General features: G+C 42.0%; 1 protein-coding gene across 3 annotated transcripts in view; it reads right to left on the bottom strand.

The window, feature by feature from the left end:
- The window catches only part of TRPC1 (transient receptor potential cation channel subfamily C member 1), a 214,791-nt gene that overhangs the window by 140,625 nt on the left and 56,715 nt on the right, over positions 1-17,451 (bottom strand). For all 3 annotated transcript variants that reach the window (XM_073625879.1, XM_073625876.1, XM_073625877.1), the window contains 2 exons: positions 16,793-17,129; positions 2,326-2,465 (listed from right to left, as the gene is read on the bottom strand). In XM_073625879.1, coding sequence (XP_073481980.1) covers positions 2,326-2,465; positions 16,793-17,129 — 477 coding nt within the window. The remainder of the gene's footprint in view (positions 1-2,325; positions 2,466-16,792; positions 17,130-17,451) is intronic.

Raw genomic sequence — 17,451 nt, 5'->3', positions numbered from 1 at the left:
ACAGTCCAAACAGAGGGGAAACATAGCGTCCTTCCAGGACCCAGCCACGGCGTCCTGTACAATATATATATATATATATATATATATATATATATATATATATAGTATCTCACAAAAGTGAGTACACAACTCACATTTTTGTAAATATTTTATTATATCTTTTCATATGACAACCCTGAAGAAATGACACTTTGCTACAATGTAAAGTAGTGAGTGTACAGCTTGTATAACAGTGTAAATTTGCTGTCCCTTCAAAATAACTCAACACACAGCCATTAATGTCTAAACCGCTGGCAAAAGTGACTACACCCCTAAGTGAAAATGTCCAAATTGGGCCCAAAGTGTCAATATTTTGTGTGGTCACCATTATTTTCCAGCAATGCCTTAACCCTCTTGGGCATGGAGTTCACCAGAGCTTCACAGGTTGATACTGGAGTCCTCTCCCACTCCTTCATGACGACATTACAGAGCTGGTGGATGTTAGAGACCTTGCGCTCCTCCACCATCCGTTTGATGATGCTCAATAGGGTTTAGGTCTGGAGACATGCTTGGCCAGTCCATCACCTTTACCCTCAGCTTCTTTAGCAAGGCAGTGGTCGTCTTGGAGGTGTGTTTGGGGTCGTTATCCTGTTGGAATACTGCCCTGCAGCCCAGTCTCCAAAGGTAGGGGATCATGCTCTGCTCCAGTATGTCCCAGTACATGTTGACATTCATGGTTCCCTCAATTAACTGTAGCTCCTCAGTGCCAGCAGCACTCATGCAGCCCCAGACCATGACACTCCCACCACCATGCTTGACTGTAGGCAAGACACACTTGTCTTTGTACTTCTCACCTGGTTGTCGACGCAGACGCTTGACCATCTGAACCAAATACATTTATCTTGGTCTCATCAGACCACAGGACATGGTTCCAGTAATCCATGTCCTTAGTCTGCTTGTCTTCAGCAAACTGTTTGCGGGCTTTCTTGTGCATTATCTTTAGAAGAGGCTTCCTTCTGGGACGACAGCCATGCAGACCAATTTGATGTATGAGCACTGACAGGCTGACACCCCCACCCCCTCAACCTCTGCAGCAATGCTGGCAGCACTCCTACATCTATTTCTCAACGACAACCTCTGGATATGATGTTCAGCACGTGCACGCAACCTCTTTGGTCGACCATGGCAAGGCCTGTTCTAAGTGGAACCTGTCCTGTTAAACCACTATATGGTCTTGGCCACCGTGCTGCAGCTCAGTTTCAGGGTCTTTGCAATCTTCTTATAGCCTAGGCCATCTTTATGTAGAGCAACAATTCTTTTTTTTCAGATCCTCGGAGAGTTCTTTGCCATGAGGTGCCATGTTGAACTTCCAGTGACCAGTATGAGAGAGTGATAACAAATTTAACACACCTGCTCCCCATTCACACCTGAGAACTTGTAACACTAACGAGTTACATAACATCGGGGAGGGGGGGATGGCTAATTGGCCCCAATTTGGACAATTTCACTTAGGGGTGTACTCGCTTTCGTTGCCAGCAGTTTAGACATTAATGGCTGTGTGTTGAGTTATTTTGAGTGGACAGCAAATTTACACTGTTATACAAGCTGTACACTCACTACTTTACATTGTAGCAAAGTGTAATTTCTTCAGTGTTGTCACATGAAAAGATATAATAAAATATTTGCAAAAATCTGACGGGTGTACTCACTTTTTTGAGATACTGTGTATATATATATATATATATATATATATATATATATATATATATATATATATATATATATATATATATATCAAAAAGGTAATTATGAAATATATTATTTTATGTTCTTATATCCAGCCAGGAAGTGAAGCTTTCATTATTTTCAGTTTCGCCTCATTTTTGCTTGTAAAAGGCCTCTTGTTTACAAAGCTCATTAGCTCAAACGGAAATGTAGCCACAAGTTAATGAATCAGAGCAGTAACTTGTCTGCAACGGCCTCTGAACTGCTGCATGGGAGGTTAGAATGAGAGACAGTCTACCCAAAAGGAGACAACTACTGTGTTCTCTTAAAATTTTATTAACAAAAATTGTATATATAAAAAAAATATATATAAATAAATAATAATAAAAAAATCAGATATAAAAAAAAAAAGTTTACAGTGTCCATGATTAAATAAAGAAAACAGCAGATTGACTGAAAATCATTATAGTTCCCTTTAAAAAAATGAAGCTGTCATCTGTTGTCATGACACAAGCAAACACCAGGTTGAATGTAGATCTTTTAGCTTTTTCAATACAATACTTAATGGATTGCTGGTCAGAGCCTGCATTGAAAAAAGTAATATTCATGAACACAACTCACCTTACTGTGAGCCACAATTTTCAGAGTAAAGGTTGCCAGGTACAAAGAATTCATCACAAAGCTGAGCTGGTTCCGAGATTCCTCCAGGAAATCTTCCAGGCCATCATACCAGAGACGTTTCACATCTGACCAAACCATACCTGGATATAGACACATGAGGAATTAGACATGAAATACAAACAGTGTAATTCCTCTAGTCTGAAACTAAAGCTCTTATACTGTATAAAGCATTACTTGATCTCGATCCAAGCAAGCTTCCTAACATCGAATGTCAGGGATACTTTGTAGATTAGTGTTCAGTAGAAATTCCACCATTACATGGACACTGAAGCACATTAAAAGTGAATTTAATTTCTTATTCTGTTTCCCTTTCTATTATTCTTCCCTAACCCTCCTGCTAAATCATGATCATCCATAGTTGAATTTGATCCATCACTTCTCCCCTCCATCGTGTCCAATCAGAGAACAGAAAGCCATGCACATATAATAAAGAAAATTCAAAGTATTCTATGAACGCTAGCAGTCTTGAGCGAGCGATAACCTGTGGTCAGTGTGCAGAGGGGAAACACAGAACCTGAGCAGAACCAAGAAGTTAATGGCTACTGACTACTACAGTGATTTTCAACTTTCCCAGGAGCCTATCAGGTATGAGATATGCATACTTAAATTGCACAAAGCTGGACCAGTGTAAGTATGCATTATTGTTCAATTATGGAGTTCCTGGTATTCAGGCTTAAAGCCCAGTTCCACCCGTTTTTTAGTTTATTAAAAGTCAGCAGCTGCAAAAAGTGTAGCTGCAGACTATTAATAAACAGACACTCACCTGTCCCACGGTCCAGCGATGTGGCCGCCCGGAGCCTCGCTCCTCTCCCCTTTCCTCTCCTTGGCGCCGTCATAGCAACTGTGGGCACCGGGACTTGACAGCTTACGGCTTCACTGCCAGGTGTGCACTGCATATGCATGAGTCGCGCTGAGCTCTGCTATTGGCCAGGCAATCTTCTGGGACCTGTGACATGTCCCAGAAGATTGCAGGGAGGGAGGGGCCACCTAGGGGGAGAGGAGGAGTCGAGCAGCCGTCGAAGTGGAAGGAGGAAGTGGGACAGGAAGTCCCTCTAAAAAGAAGGTACTCACCCCCCCCCAAAAAAAATGACATGCCAAATATGGAATGTAAGGGGGCGAGGAGTCCTTAAAGCGGAAGTTCCCCTTTTGGGTGGAACTCCGCTTTAAGCATAACACCTAGGGGTGTGTTTATAAAACATTTTAACTTTAAATTTGCCCATTTAATGTGCCCGTGCATGCGTTCTGTGCAAGTAGGACACAAAAACAAATGGTATTAGGTTATTTCTTACATTGGATCAATACTTTTTATTGATTAAAATGGAAAATACTGCATTTAGCCATCAGATGTTGCTACATATAATATACAGTACACTTCCTATAATACTTAGCACTTTCTATTGACCAAATATGGTATTTTCAGTTCCAAATCAATGAACAACATTCTTACAGCACAGGAACAAGCCTAATATTTTTATTTTTTGCCCCATTTGCACAAATAGAGTACATGTACTTTCCTCGGGCAAACCACTATGCATTTTTTATCAATACACTCGATAATATAGCAGAAAGTCAAACTGGTGTAGACTTTAAGCAGTAGCCTCAAGTTTGCTGCCTTCTGGATGCAAGAGGTAAATATAAAATATATATGGAATATTTCATATATGCTTGATTAAAAAGAAATAAAAATATTTTTATTTTATTAGTTATTATTTTATTAGTTTTTAGAAAATATATGCAAAACACTGAAGCCACAAAAATGTAACATTTTCTGCCGAGTAAAGTTGTCCAGAGGCATGAAACTGGTTAATTTATTTTTCCTTTCTGTAAAATGATGCACTTCCTCTGGGGATATTCTTTCTAAACCTACTATTGGGAATTTGTATTTTAATAACAGTGGAGTTAGTGTGGGTGTTGTGGTTAGTTCCAATGGGTGGCCAGGCCACCAAGGGCTAAAACCAGTAATGCATAGCAATGATTTCAAAATATGAAGTGCACATGTGTATTAAGAATCTGTTTACTGAGATCTAAACTGTTATAAACCTTTTTTTATCTTTTAAATAAAGGTAAATTAAATGACCCTAAATTTAGGATTTAATGAACATTTCATACCAATTCGGTGATATAGAATCATCTTTTACGTCTGAGTTTTTTTTAAATATTTTTTTTGAACTAGGGATGCATTTTCCCTTCCATGACAATTTTTTATAATTCTTGGTAACATGAAGATTGCAGGAGCTATAAGTACTCCAAACAACAATTTTAATAAGGCTCACGCAATCACTAGTACACTCAGCAGTAGCAGACATGAATGCCATATTTTTGTCTATATGCCACTTTCTTAAAAATAATCTTTCCATCTTGCATCTGCTCTAAGCCAAATCTGCTATTCAGTGTCCCATATGCCGCATGCACCATCTGTTTGCATGGCAAACTCACAGAATCCATGAATTTCACTGTCACTATGTGCCTGTTTTTTGAAAAGATAAAACTCCAAATTAAAGGTAAAGCATCACTAAGGGTTATCCTTATTCTCCAAAAATAATCCATACACATCCAGTACTTAATGGCCCTATAATCTATTTCTCATGACATTATATGACAGTTTTTCTACCACTTTTTAACATCCTCCATGAGCTTCCAAACTTCATTTTGTTTTTAAAGGGCATTGCACGTTAGTTGTGGTCATGTACACTGCTCTATGCCAGCCTTTTTCAACCAAGGTGCCCAGGCAACCTGGGGTGCCCTGAGGTTTATTTAGGGGTGCCTTGGCAAAATGCCTAAAAAAATGCCCAAAATTGTATAGAAGCCAGCAGATGAATGAACCCTGCCTTTTAGTTACACAAAGCCACAGGTTTTCATTTTGCACCATTATGACCTCCTAGCTGCCAGCATCCTAACAACCAATGACCCTCCCCTGCCAGTCTCTGTCAGCGCTGGGGTCACATTAGCTGAGTGATGGAAAAAAACAGAGGGAGAAGAGAAACATTGGATTACTAGTCAGTACCAATATTCAAAAGTGTATTGGATTTGTAAGAATAAATCACCTCATCAACATCCCTATGTGTGTGGATGTTGATGTATTATGTAAAACTATTAGAATAGTTTTTTACATTTTAGAATAGGGTGCCACGCGACTGTACATAATTTTAGAGGGTGTTTTGAGATTGTCCATAATTTTAAAAGGTGCCTTGACTTAAAAAAGGTTGAGAAACACTGCTTTATGCACACTACACATCCCGTAGTCCATAGTCCATCTTAGGAGCAAGCAAGAGAGGGTGGCTATGTTCCTACATACAACGATACCATGGAGGACAAACAGTCACCCTCTATCTGTAAGTCAGTTCACAGCAGCAAAAAAAATAAAATAATTATAATTTGGAGATTGGAGGAGGCTGAGAGCAATAGAAGGGACTGTTTTCAGTTAAGAATACATACTTGTGTAGCACCTCCTAGATAGCAGCTAGGTTAGGTAAACTTAGTTTAGGCTCACTATATTCAGTGGAGCTGTATTTCATTGTTAGGCAAATTTATTGTGGGCTCACTGTATTCAGTGGATCTGCATTTGATTGTTCTGGCCTGTTCTGTGTTTCAGTGGCTGCAGGATTGACTGCTTCCCATTTGTCTGGAAATGTTCTGGAAGATAGTGGGCAGGGATAGTCTAATCAGCAGCTGAATATTTATGCAGCCCCAGCCAATCTGTGGGAAGAGGGGCCCAGATGGTGGTTAAGAGTGTGTATAAATAGTCGGACTATAAGAGACTATGAGCACAGGGTTGTTTTTTCCTGAGGAGATCACAGCCTAGGGGAACTGTTTGCCACCTAGACATTTCTGCCATGTGCCTGCTTTTCATTAAGGCCTCAGTTGGAAAAGCTGGAGGCCTACTTTGCTAAGAGTCTGTTGAAGCTGACTGGCTTTGGTGTGAGGATCTAGTCTGGTATCACTGGGAGAAAGTGTATGAAAGATATTGGAAGGAGGCAACCAATTATCCAAGGACATTTGTGAATACAGACTGGTGTGAGAGATCATAGAGACCGTGTCCTGTTGCCATCATTCTTATGCTAGAGTCAGGGTGTTTAAAGGGGACATTGTGTTTTGTGTCCTGAAGAACTTAGTCTATTTAATTACTAGTTTAAGATTTTTGCACGGATTTCCTCAGGCTGCTACTACAAATCTCAGTCCATCATTTACTTGTGCAAGGACTTGGCTCACAGTTCTAAAGGAGAAAGTTTAGTGTCCTCAAATTTTTTTCATTAAAGCATCAAAAAACATACCCTTAAATTGGTTAACGAGTCTGAAGAGTGATCAGAATTGCACGCCTGGTTGCAATTATTGGGAACAGAATCTTGGGAACCTTTTTGGGGGTCGCACTATACTTGAATCAAATTTTTTTTTCTGGTATGATTAATGTTTTTATTGTTATGCAAAAGAAAACCAGATGTCAAATTCACACACAGGGGATATAAACAGGAACATAATACAGATTTTCACGCAAAAATATGAATAAAATGTTGTTATAAGATTTAAACTATAAACCAACAGTGACCCTTAGGCCGGGGCCAGGGTCTAACATGAGATACCTGAGCCTGCAGACCCAGGGGCTGAGGTGGACAGGGGAGCTGACCTGCCTTTGCAAACAGAGTCAACAAAACCAAACTAAGCACAGGACAAAGAAATTAACAAAAGAAAAAAACACACAAAGAAACAACAACAAGGGGAGGGGAGAGGGACAAAGGCAAGAGGCCCAGAAATAGAAGAAAGGGTTAGGAAGAGAGGCAAAGAAGAGGTAGAGAAAGGAAGCCCCCGCAGGCTGGGGATGGAGTCGAGGTCATGTTAGTTTGAGAGGCCTAGGCTGGTTGAGTGTAGAGTTGGAAATGCATAGGACCACCACAAGGCCCACACTCTGAGAAATCTGGCATGGGGGTTGTAGAGGTTGTTTTTTCGTGGATCATAAGAGTCGTCAAGGTGCTCTTCACCTCTGAAAATGTATGCAGCCGGCTTTTTTCAGGCCTTGCTATTGTGCGCTTATCTGCGATAAACAGATAAGTAGCTAGTTTCTGCTGGTAAGAGAAGAGGCCAGAGATTGGACAATGGAGCACTTATCTGCGATAAACAGATAAGTAGCTAGTTTCTGCTGGTAAGAGAAGAGGCCAGAGATTGGACAATGGAGCACATTTTCTTACAATGCCAAGAACATTGTAAGAAAATGACTGGAAATATGAATTTGAAGTGAAAATTTAGGGTCCTTATGGAAGGGTGTGTGGAAGAGGGTAGACAGGAGTCCAAAGACCCTTGACCAAAATCCCACAAGGCAGGGGTAGAACCACCAAATGTGCATTTCATCTCCTCGCTGACTGCACCCCCGGAAGCATCTATCACTATGGGATGGGTTTGACTTGGCAATGCAGGCTGGAACCCAGTACCAGCGAAGGAGGACCTTATAGGCAGCCTCCAACGTGGCTGGAATATAAAAAAAATTTAAACCGGAGTTTAGTGTCACTTTAACTCTCTCCTCTGCATTTCGTTAATCTTGTTGGGACAATCTTATCTTTAGAATGTACAATATGCTCATCCACATTATGGTTCATACACACACAAGTTTTTACAGGCATTTTTATATTCCTATTTTATTTTCCTGGGACCTTTCTGAACCCATGGAGCCGCATATGCTGCGTACCAGCCTTCCATATTGCTGAATGGTTGTACATGGACATATACTCTTGCAACCGCTAATGCTTCTTTGCATCAGCGTTTACCTGCACATGCGAGTCTGATGTAATGTTGAAAAATGCATGGCAAGCTGTATGTGGCACGTGTGGCTCCCCAGGTGCATGTGCATATGGACCCTTAACAAACAGATTTATTTGGATCTCTACAAAGGATAGCATATCCAAGCAACGGCACTGCCAAGAACATTGTAAGAAAATGACTGGAAATATGAATTTGAAGTGAAAATTTATATTATGGGGGAAATGATAGGAAACTATACCTTGCCTGTTTTTTTTTTTTTTTTTTTTGAGACACAGCACAATTCATGCACCAAAGGGCTCCTCAATATGGCACTCTCTTATCCCTGTATCGTATGGATACCTGGTCTTTTGAGCCTTGAGTTCAGAAGATATATATTTGTTTTGTGGTATATTTAACTATCAAATAGTAATTAACCAAGAGTGCACAAGGCTAAGATAAACAATACCGAGGCTGTGAAAAGCCCATAAAGGGAATATACTCTCTGAAGAACCCTATAGTAATGTGGTATGTGTTTTAGGATTCATATTTCAGAACATGGCAATCTACAGAACACTGAGCAGAAAGATCCTTTCATATAAGTTTGTGAGATGTGTAACTGTCGCTTTAGTATTCAGATCCTTGTAAACACATTAGTGTTCTTCCAGGCCTGGCCACCGTTCAGCAAACAGCTGAGATCACTCTGCTGAGTTGGAATACTGGAGAAATGTAATGCGGTTCTTGGCAGAGTAGAGCCCTGGCTATGTAGGTGGCTGACCAAATCAAATCATACATTGGCACTATACGGTCAAGCAAGGGCTACAGTTAACAAAATGTTAGTCATGCAGCAGTGCCCCCGAGCTGGTGTACCAGAGTCTGAAAGGCCACTTTAGGGCCACAGTTAAACATGAATAAAATAACATAAACTTGTGTTTTGAATATGAACATTCAAAGCTGATGTTAAGGTGTCAAAGACATAGGCTTCACTTAGTCTATGTCCTGACACCCGCTGTAGAGGAACAGGGCAGTGCTTTTTTAGCACTGAAAAGGTTACTTGAGTGTAGTTCAGGATCATCCTCAGGTAACCTATTAAAAAATTTTATTTTTTTACCTTGACCAGCCATAGCATTATGGCCACCGACAGGTAAAGTGAATTACATTGATTTATTCATTACAATGGCATCTGAAAAATGGGTGGGATAAATTAGGTAGCAAGTAAGCATGTTTTCCCTGAAGTTGGTGTGTTGAAAGCAGAAAAATTGGGCAATTGTAAGGATTTCAGCGACTGAGAAGAACAAACTTGTAACAGCTAGATGACTGGGTCAGAGCAACTCCAAAACTTCAGCTCTTGTGGGATGTTCCCGGTTTGCAGTGGTCAGGATCATCCAAAAATGGTCCAAGGAAGGTAAACCAATGAAGCAATGACGTGGTCGTGGGTGACTAAGTCTTATTAAAGCATGTGGAGAACAAAGGCTGGCCCATGTAGCCTGAATAGAAGAGCTACTGTAGCTGAAATTGCTGAAAAGGTTCATGCTGGTTCCGAGTGAAAGATGTCAGAACACACAGTGCATTGCAGTTTGTAACATATGGGCTGTATAGCCACAGACTAGCCAAGGTGCCCATGCTGACCAATGTCCACAGCCCAAATCATCTACAATGGGCATGTTAGCATCAGAACTGGACCACAAAGCAATGAAGAAGGTGGTCTGGTCTGATAAATTCATGAATGGTTTGAGGAACACAATAACAAGTTCAAGGTTTTGACTTGACCTCCAAATTCTCCAGATCTCAATCCAATCGAGCATCTGTGGAATGTGCTGAAAACACAAGTCCAAGGTAGAGGCCCCACCTCACAACTTACAGGAAAGGCTCTGCTACTGACGGCTTGGTGCCAAATACTACAGCAAACCTTCAGAGGTCTAGCAGAGTCCATGCCTCGATGGATTATGATGGGTGGTCATAATGTTATATCTAATCAGTGTATACCTCCATTTATTCTTCTCATGATAGCTCTGAAGTAGAAGAGAGGGGGACTGCCACATAAAATATAAACACCATTTCCTAGATGGTACACGTAAACTTATGTGCCCTATAAAAGGGATCGGAGAGAATGTTTTTAAAGGTTAATACTCTGGTTCTATAATACTTATCCTTGCTTTACTACTTAAAGTGTTTGTTACCCCAGTATTTAATATTCCGCATATGTCCTGTTCTCTTTGTATTGCTTCCTTTGTGTGAAATCCCTAGTGATCCTGCCAGTCCCTCTGCTTTCCTATTAAAAACTGACCACACTAAGAAAGAGAACACAGCGTGGTCAGTTCCCTCTTGCTATGCTGGGAACTCAGCCTGCTCTCTTCCAATGATCAGACTTGTCCTGACACCCCCCCCCAGCTCTTATGCAGCTGAGAACAGAGGGAACAGAGGGAATGTGATCACTTCTAAAAAAGGGGAAAAAGTTACTTATTATTATTACAAGGTGATTGTTTACAATCACTTAAAAAAAGTAATTGACCTTGAACAAACAGGAACATATCAAGTATCAATGATGAAGAACACTGAAAGTATAACTGAAAACAAAACTTTTTTTTTTGTTTGGATAGAGTGGATAGGGATTGGAGCCCCTGTCAGTTTTTATTGCTAGTTTTATTACTAGTTCTGGTTACCTGGGGGGAGGGGGGGCTCAATGGATTCCCCTAATTTTCAGGGATTTCCTTGCACTTCCTGTTTTGTCAATGGGACAGTAAGTGAAGGTAAATCCCCCAATGGGACACAAATGGCAAAAAAAAAATCTGACAGGTGGTCTAAGGCCTGATTCACACCTATGCATTTTTAGTGCTTTTTGCATAACTACAGAACGTGTTCCATAGGAAACCATGTTAAATGGGCTGTAGTGCAAATCTGCAAAAAGCACTAAAAATGCATAGGTGTGAATCAGGCCTAAGCCTCTCCTACTCTATTTGAAATGAAAAAGAAAAAAAAATTCCTGCAGTCCTACTTGAAGGAAAGCTAAGAATGACAGTCCTGGATTATGCATCTTCAACAAGTCAGCAATTGCATCTCCCATTTCTCTAACTTCACAAATTCCATTAAAAAGGTTTTTTATTTGTAATCTGAACTTGCACCCATGAAACAACCTTGATAAGTGCATTGTACTTAGATCAAAAAAGAGGTGTTGGATATTATCTGTCTATTTCTAATTTATTGTACGCATAAGTGCTGTTTAATGAAGAAAAGCAGATTTGTAATTTAAAAATATGGATTAGTAATTTAGAAAAGTGGAAGATATCAGTGTGTGTAGGTTATGTCAGTAGAAACTATTACGGCTTCAGATGCTATTTTTGTAGTGCAAATCAGCTAAAATAATTGTAGGCAAGTGCAGATTTCTGACATTTCAGATCAATTTAAATCCTAAGTGAAAAAAAATCAGCACAACCGACATCACTCACTATCAGTGTGATGTGTCCCTTGTACTGCTGTCTCCCGGTTTAGTAAAAACCTTTCTACTGATCCCCCTACCCCACTGCTGTAATCTACTGGTGATGTGGGGGTTAACAGAGCTGAAAGAGTTGTGACAGGCACTCATCAAGAATGCCAACCAGTGGCCACTGATGCTGTATATTTGGGGGGGTGGCAAACAAGACACCCGTCAACACCCCCCCCCCCCCTTGTCTGTCCCTCGCACTTACCATCTAGCAGCTTCAGCTCCTTCCTGCGTCTACTCCTCCTCGGCAGGGGCTTCCTCCTCGGTAGATTCACCCTGCGTCTCTGGCTTCATGGCGGCTCCCTTCTCGGTAGCTTCCCTCCTTCTTCCCACGGTGGCCAATACGATCGCTTCTCCTCTCAGCCAATTGCATCTTAAGACCTGCTTCCTGATTACCAGGGATGACAATCAGGAAGACAATAGCGAATATTAATTCGCTATTGTCACACAGCTGGGTGGGCTCAGGGCGTAGTGCTTTGCGCCCCGAGCCCACCCTTTTTTGAAGCCAGCTAGAACCTCTGGTTCCAATCATGTGCTTCTAAAAAAAAATAAAACAAAAAAAAAAAAACATTGAAATCCATGCATCCGGCGCCCTGCATGTAGATTAGGGGCCGGACGCATGGATTAAGGGGGCGGCGCTCCTGCACCGCCCCCCTAATGGACAGATCGCAATTGATGCCAACTATGCCTGCCCTTTCTGCTCAGCTCTTCTATTCATAGAAGCCATACTATAGTTTCTATGAATGAAAAGCTATCTATGAATTGAGGTCGGGCAAATGATTGAAAGGTCCACCTCCTCCATTCATAGATTGTACTTCATTCACAGAAGAGATCATATGGCTTCTATGAATGAAGGAGGCACAGTCAGTATTCTTGATGAGAGGCAAATTGTGATGATGTCACTAACAAGAATTCACCTTCTTCTTTTTTAATCTCTCCTCAGTAGCCATATTGGGAAATATATATATATATATATATATATATATATATATATATGCACACACAAACATTCTCATGAATTTATCACAATATTACTTTTGCATACTATTACTCAAAAATCTCTTTCTGGGATCAACGCCATAAAGTCCAAAGCATATTATCTACATGTCCAATTTATATGTCCAATTTCCCAGTCCCAGGGTGGCCTTCACTGGACTCACTCGGCTAGGCCTAATGGACGCAAGGGAGGTTGAGTGGGATTCCTCCTATCCCCCCAGAGCACCTTCCAGGTTATTCATCCTCCTCCCTCTTTCTCCCTCTCATCATTTGAAGCCCACTGTATACGTCTATTCTCTCCTACTTCCCTAAGAATTGCTGTGATCTACCGGCCCCCTGGACCATTATCGACTTTCCTTGATGAGTTTTCTGCCTGGCTACCCTACTTTCTCTCTTCGGATATTCCCACAATCCTTCTCGGTGATTTCAACATCCCTGCTAATACAAACACTCATGCTACTTCTAAACTTCTTAGTCTAACCTCTTAATTTGACCTGAAGCAATGGGTACAGGCTTCTACTCACTCTGATGGCAACACCCTTGACCTTGTATTCTCCTACCTATGCACTCCATGCAACTTCTCAAACAATCCTTTTCCTCTCTCCGACCACCACCTTATTAGTTTCTCTCTCCCCCTGTCTTCCACCACCTTTCCCTCCAATCGCCTAACCATCACCCGTAGAAACTTTCGCAACTTCAGCTCCTCTCTCCTCTATTCTGCTACTGACCACCTCTATGACAAAATCTCTCCCCTGTCCTGCCCCAACCAAGCCACGTCCATCTACAATAAATCTCTGTCCTCCACCCTGGACAAGCTCGCTCCCCTCACTACACACAGAATCAGGCCTCGACCCCTACAACCCTGGCAAACAGATGACACTAAAATTCTCAAAAAACGTAGTCGCGCTCTTGAGCGTCTGTGGCACAAGACTAAGTCTCTCAAAGACTTCAACCAATACAAATCTGCCCTCCAAAAATACTATTCTTTCCTCCACACTGCCAAGCAAACCTATTTTACAACTCTTATTAACACCTTCTCATCCAATCCCCGTAAACTCTTCTCGACCTTCAACTCTCTACTTTGTCCTCCACCGCCTCCACCCACTGACTTACTCACTGCCCAGGAAATTGCTAATCACTTCAAAAACAAGATTGATACAATCCGTGATGAAATCTCCATTCTACAGGTATCTCCCCCAGCTAAGATCCCATATCAACAGGTACAACTGACACTCCCCCTATTCAAATCTGCTACTACAGACGAAGTTGCCAAACTTCTTTCTATCGCCCACCTAACCACCTGTCCCCTGGACCCTATTCCCTCTCAAATGCTACGGTCACCCTCTGACCCCATCCTACACTCTCTAACCCACATCTTCAATCTCTCCCTCACCTCTGGCATCTTCCCCGATGCTCTAAAACATGCACTGGTCATCCCCATACTCAAAAAGCCATCCTTGGACCCTACCAATCTTAACAACCTATGCCCTACCTCCTTGCTCCCCTTTTCCTCTAAACTCCTTGAACGCCTGGTTTACAACCAACTGAGTGACCACCTCATTAAAAACAACCTTCTTGATCCCCTTCAATCTGGATTTCGCCCTCAACACTCCACAGAAACTGCTCTTTTAAAACTCACAAATGACCTACTAACTGCAAAAACCAACGGACACTATTCTGTACTCCTACTTCTGGATCTTTCAGCTGCCTTTGACACGGTTGACCACCCCTCCTCCTCAAAAAACTTTACTCCCTCGGTCTCAGTGACTGTGCTCTTCAGTGGCTCTCATCCTATCTATCCCAATGCACCTTCAGTGTCACTTACAATTCTACTTCCTCCACTCCTCTTCCCTTCTCTGTCGGGGTCCCCCAAGGTTCCGTTCTTGGACCTCTTTTATTTTCAATCTACACCTCTTCCCTGGGTCAGTTGATAGCCTCTCACGGCTTTCAATATCATTTCTATGCTGATGACACACAAATCTATCTGTCCACCCCTCAACTCACTCCATCAGTCTCCTCACGCATCACTAACTTACTAACCGACATATCTGTATGGATGTCACACCACTTCCTCAAACTCAACTTGTCCAAAACCGAGCTTATAATATTTCCTCCCCCACGTGCCTCTTCCCCTGACTTCTCTGACAAGAGCAATGGCAAAACCATCCACCCGTCCCCACATGTCAGGGTGCTAGGTGTTATCCTGGATTCTGAACTCTCCTTCCGGCCCCACATCCAATCACTTTCCAAAGCTTGCCGCCTCAACCTCTGCAACATCTCTAAACTACGTCCCTTTCTAACCAATGAAAACACAAAGCTCCTGATTCACTCCCTGGTTATCTCTCGCCTCGACTACTGCAACTCCCTCCTAATTGGCTTACCTTTAAATAGACTATCCCCCCTTCAGTCCATCATGAATGCGGCTGCCAGACTCATCCACCTTACAAACCGCTCAGTGTCTGCTACCCCTCTCTGCCAATCCCTCCATTGGCTGCCACTCGCCCAACGAATTAAATTCAAAATACTAACAATAAGTTACAAAGCCATCCACAACTCTGCCCCCAGCTACATCACTAACCTAGTCTCAAAATACCAACCTAATCGCCATCTCTGTTCCTCCTAAGACCTTCTGCTCTCTAGCTCCCTCATCACCTCCTCCCATATCCGCCTCCAGGACTTCTCCCAAGCCTCGCCCATCCTCTGGAATTCCCTACCCCAATCTGTCAGACTGTCTCCAAATTTATCCACTTTTAGGCGATCCCTGAAAACTTTCCTCTTCAGAGAAGCCTATCCTGCCTCCATCTAACAACTGCACTATTTTCTCCATTATCTCATCCCCCACAGCTATTACCCTTTTTGTATAACTTGACCCGCCCTCCTAGATTGTAAGCTCTAACGAGCAGGGCCCTCTGATTCCTCCTGTGTTGAATTGTATTGTCTTCCCTAATGTTGTAAAGCACTGCGTAAACTGCCGGCTCTACATAAATCCTGTATTATAATAATAATAATATATTTTTCAAACACCAGGAACAGTCATTTTATAGATCTTATGCCGTGTACACACGACCGGTTTAGCCGTCAGAATAAACTCTGATGGTTTCTCCAACAGAACTCTGATGGAATTCCATTTAAGCGGTCTTGCCTACACACGGTCAATCCAAAGTCCGACCAAAGTCCGGAAGTTCAATAGTCAGTAGCCATTAGCTTCCGTCTCGTACCTGCTTCAGAGCATGCATCGTTTTTGGTCCGTCGGAACACAATACTGACCAGCGGTTTTCCCGATAGGAATTGTTTCCAGCGGAAATATTTAGAACATGTTCTATTTCTAGGTCCGTCAGAATCTTAGAGGTCATAAACTCATACAATCAAGTCTTAAGGTGTAACTAAAGGCAAAACTTTTTTTTTGGATAGAGTGGGGAGGGTTTAGAGCACCTGTCAATTTTATTGCTGTTTGTGCCCCCATTAGGGAGATACACCTTCTCTATTTGTCCGGTTTGCCATTAGCACTGAAAATATAAGTAAAAGAAAATCACAAATGTTGGGTTAACACCAGAACAGTAACAGAAGGGAAAACTTCCAAAGGGGACATTCGTTTTGGTGACCCTGGTGACCCCCTGGGATTCCCTTTGGAGGGATTTCCCCTCTCCTCCTGTTGTGACTATAGGACAGGAAGTGAAGAGAGATCTCCCCTAGGGGACATAGATGGCAAAAAAAAACTGACAGCAGTTACAATTCTTCCTTAGGGCCCTTTCACACGGATGTGTCCGTGTAGGGCTCCGCTTTGCTCAGTGGGGGATCGCTCTGTTAATCCCCGCTGAGCAGGCAGATGACAGGTCTGTCTTTGCACACTGTGCAGGGACGGACCTGTCAGAGCGCCGCTCTCCTCTATGGGGGATCAGATGAAGACGGACCGTAGAGTCCGTTTTCATCCGATCCGATTAGCCAGACGGATGGAAAAATAGGGTTTCCATCGTCACATTTTAGCGGATCGGAGCGGGTCGGATGTCAGCGGACATGTCACCGCTGACATCCGTCCCTCCATAGACCTGTATGGAGCGTCCGTTCAGGTCCGCCTAAAAAACCTTACTCTATCCAAAATGGAAAAAAAGTTTTGTCTATAGTTCTAGTTCTATTTTAATTGATGTTTTGGTTTCTACACCAGCAAAATCTCTTTCAATAATCTACTAATGTCCATACTCTACTTACCAATGAGCCATATGATGAGCAGATAGTCAATTCTCTCTAAAGCTGGTCCCATTGTGTTCTTTTTGTCCTCATTGTAGACTAAGGAATACAGGTTAAGAAGCAGCAGGAACGTGAAGTAAGAGGCCCCATGTATGATAAATTTCATGAAAGGTGTGTGGATCATACGTCCAACCTGTGACTTTGGGGCAAGGAGATAGCACAGGGACAGAATTGGCCAGCATATGACCACAGTGAGGACAATCAGTATCTTCTTGCACGTGTGTTTTCGCCTATAGCCTGCCATTTGCCCAAACCAGACAGTGTTGAGGAACTGCTGACAGTTTGACTGGGATACAAACTGAAAAAAAAAGAAAGAATTAGACTTAAAGGTATATACAGTGTATACTGTATATATACAGTATGTGTGTGTGTGTGTGTATATATATATATACATGAAACGTTATGATAATTGTGAAGTTTTACGCTGAGAAGCAACCAGAAACAGGAAAAAAACTACAGGGCCATTGTCTAAGGGTTAAAACATTTTAGTGATGCGTTGCGTTACTATAAAATGCACATTATATGCATTAACACATTGCAGTGCCATTCATTTTGGATGGCACCCCAACACATGCACGGTAATGCACTAAAAAAGTGCATTCTTGTGCATTGCAAACCCA

Source organism: Aquarana catesbeiana, linkage group LG04 (genome assembly GCF_042186555.1).
Source record: "Aquarana catesbeiana isolate 2022-GZ linkage group LG04, ASM4218655v1, whole genome shotgun sequence".
Lineage (NCBI taxonomy): Eukaryota > Metazoa > Chordata > Amphibia > Anura > Ranidae > Aquarana > Aquarana catesbeiana.
This window is presented reverse-complemented; position numbering and strand designations above follow the sequence as displayed.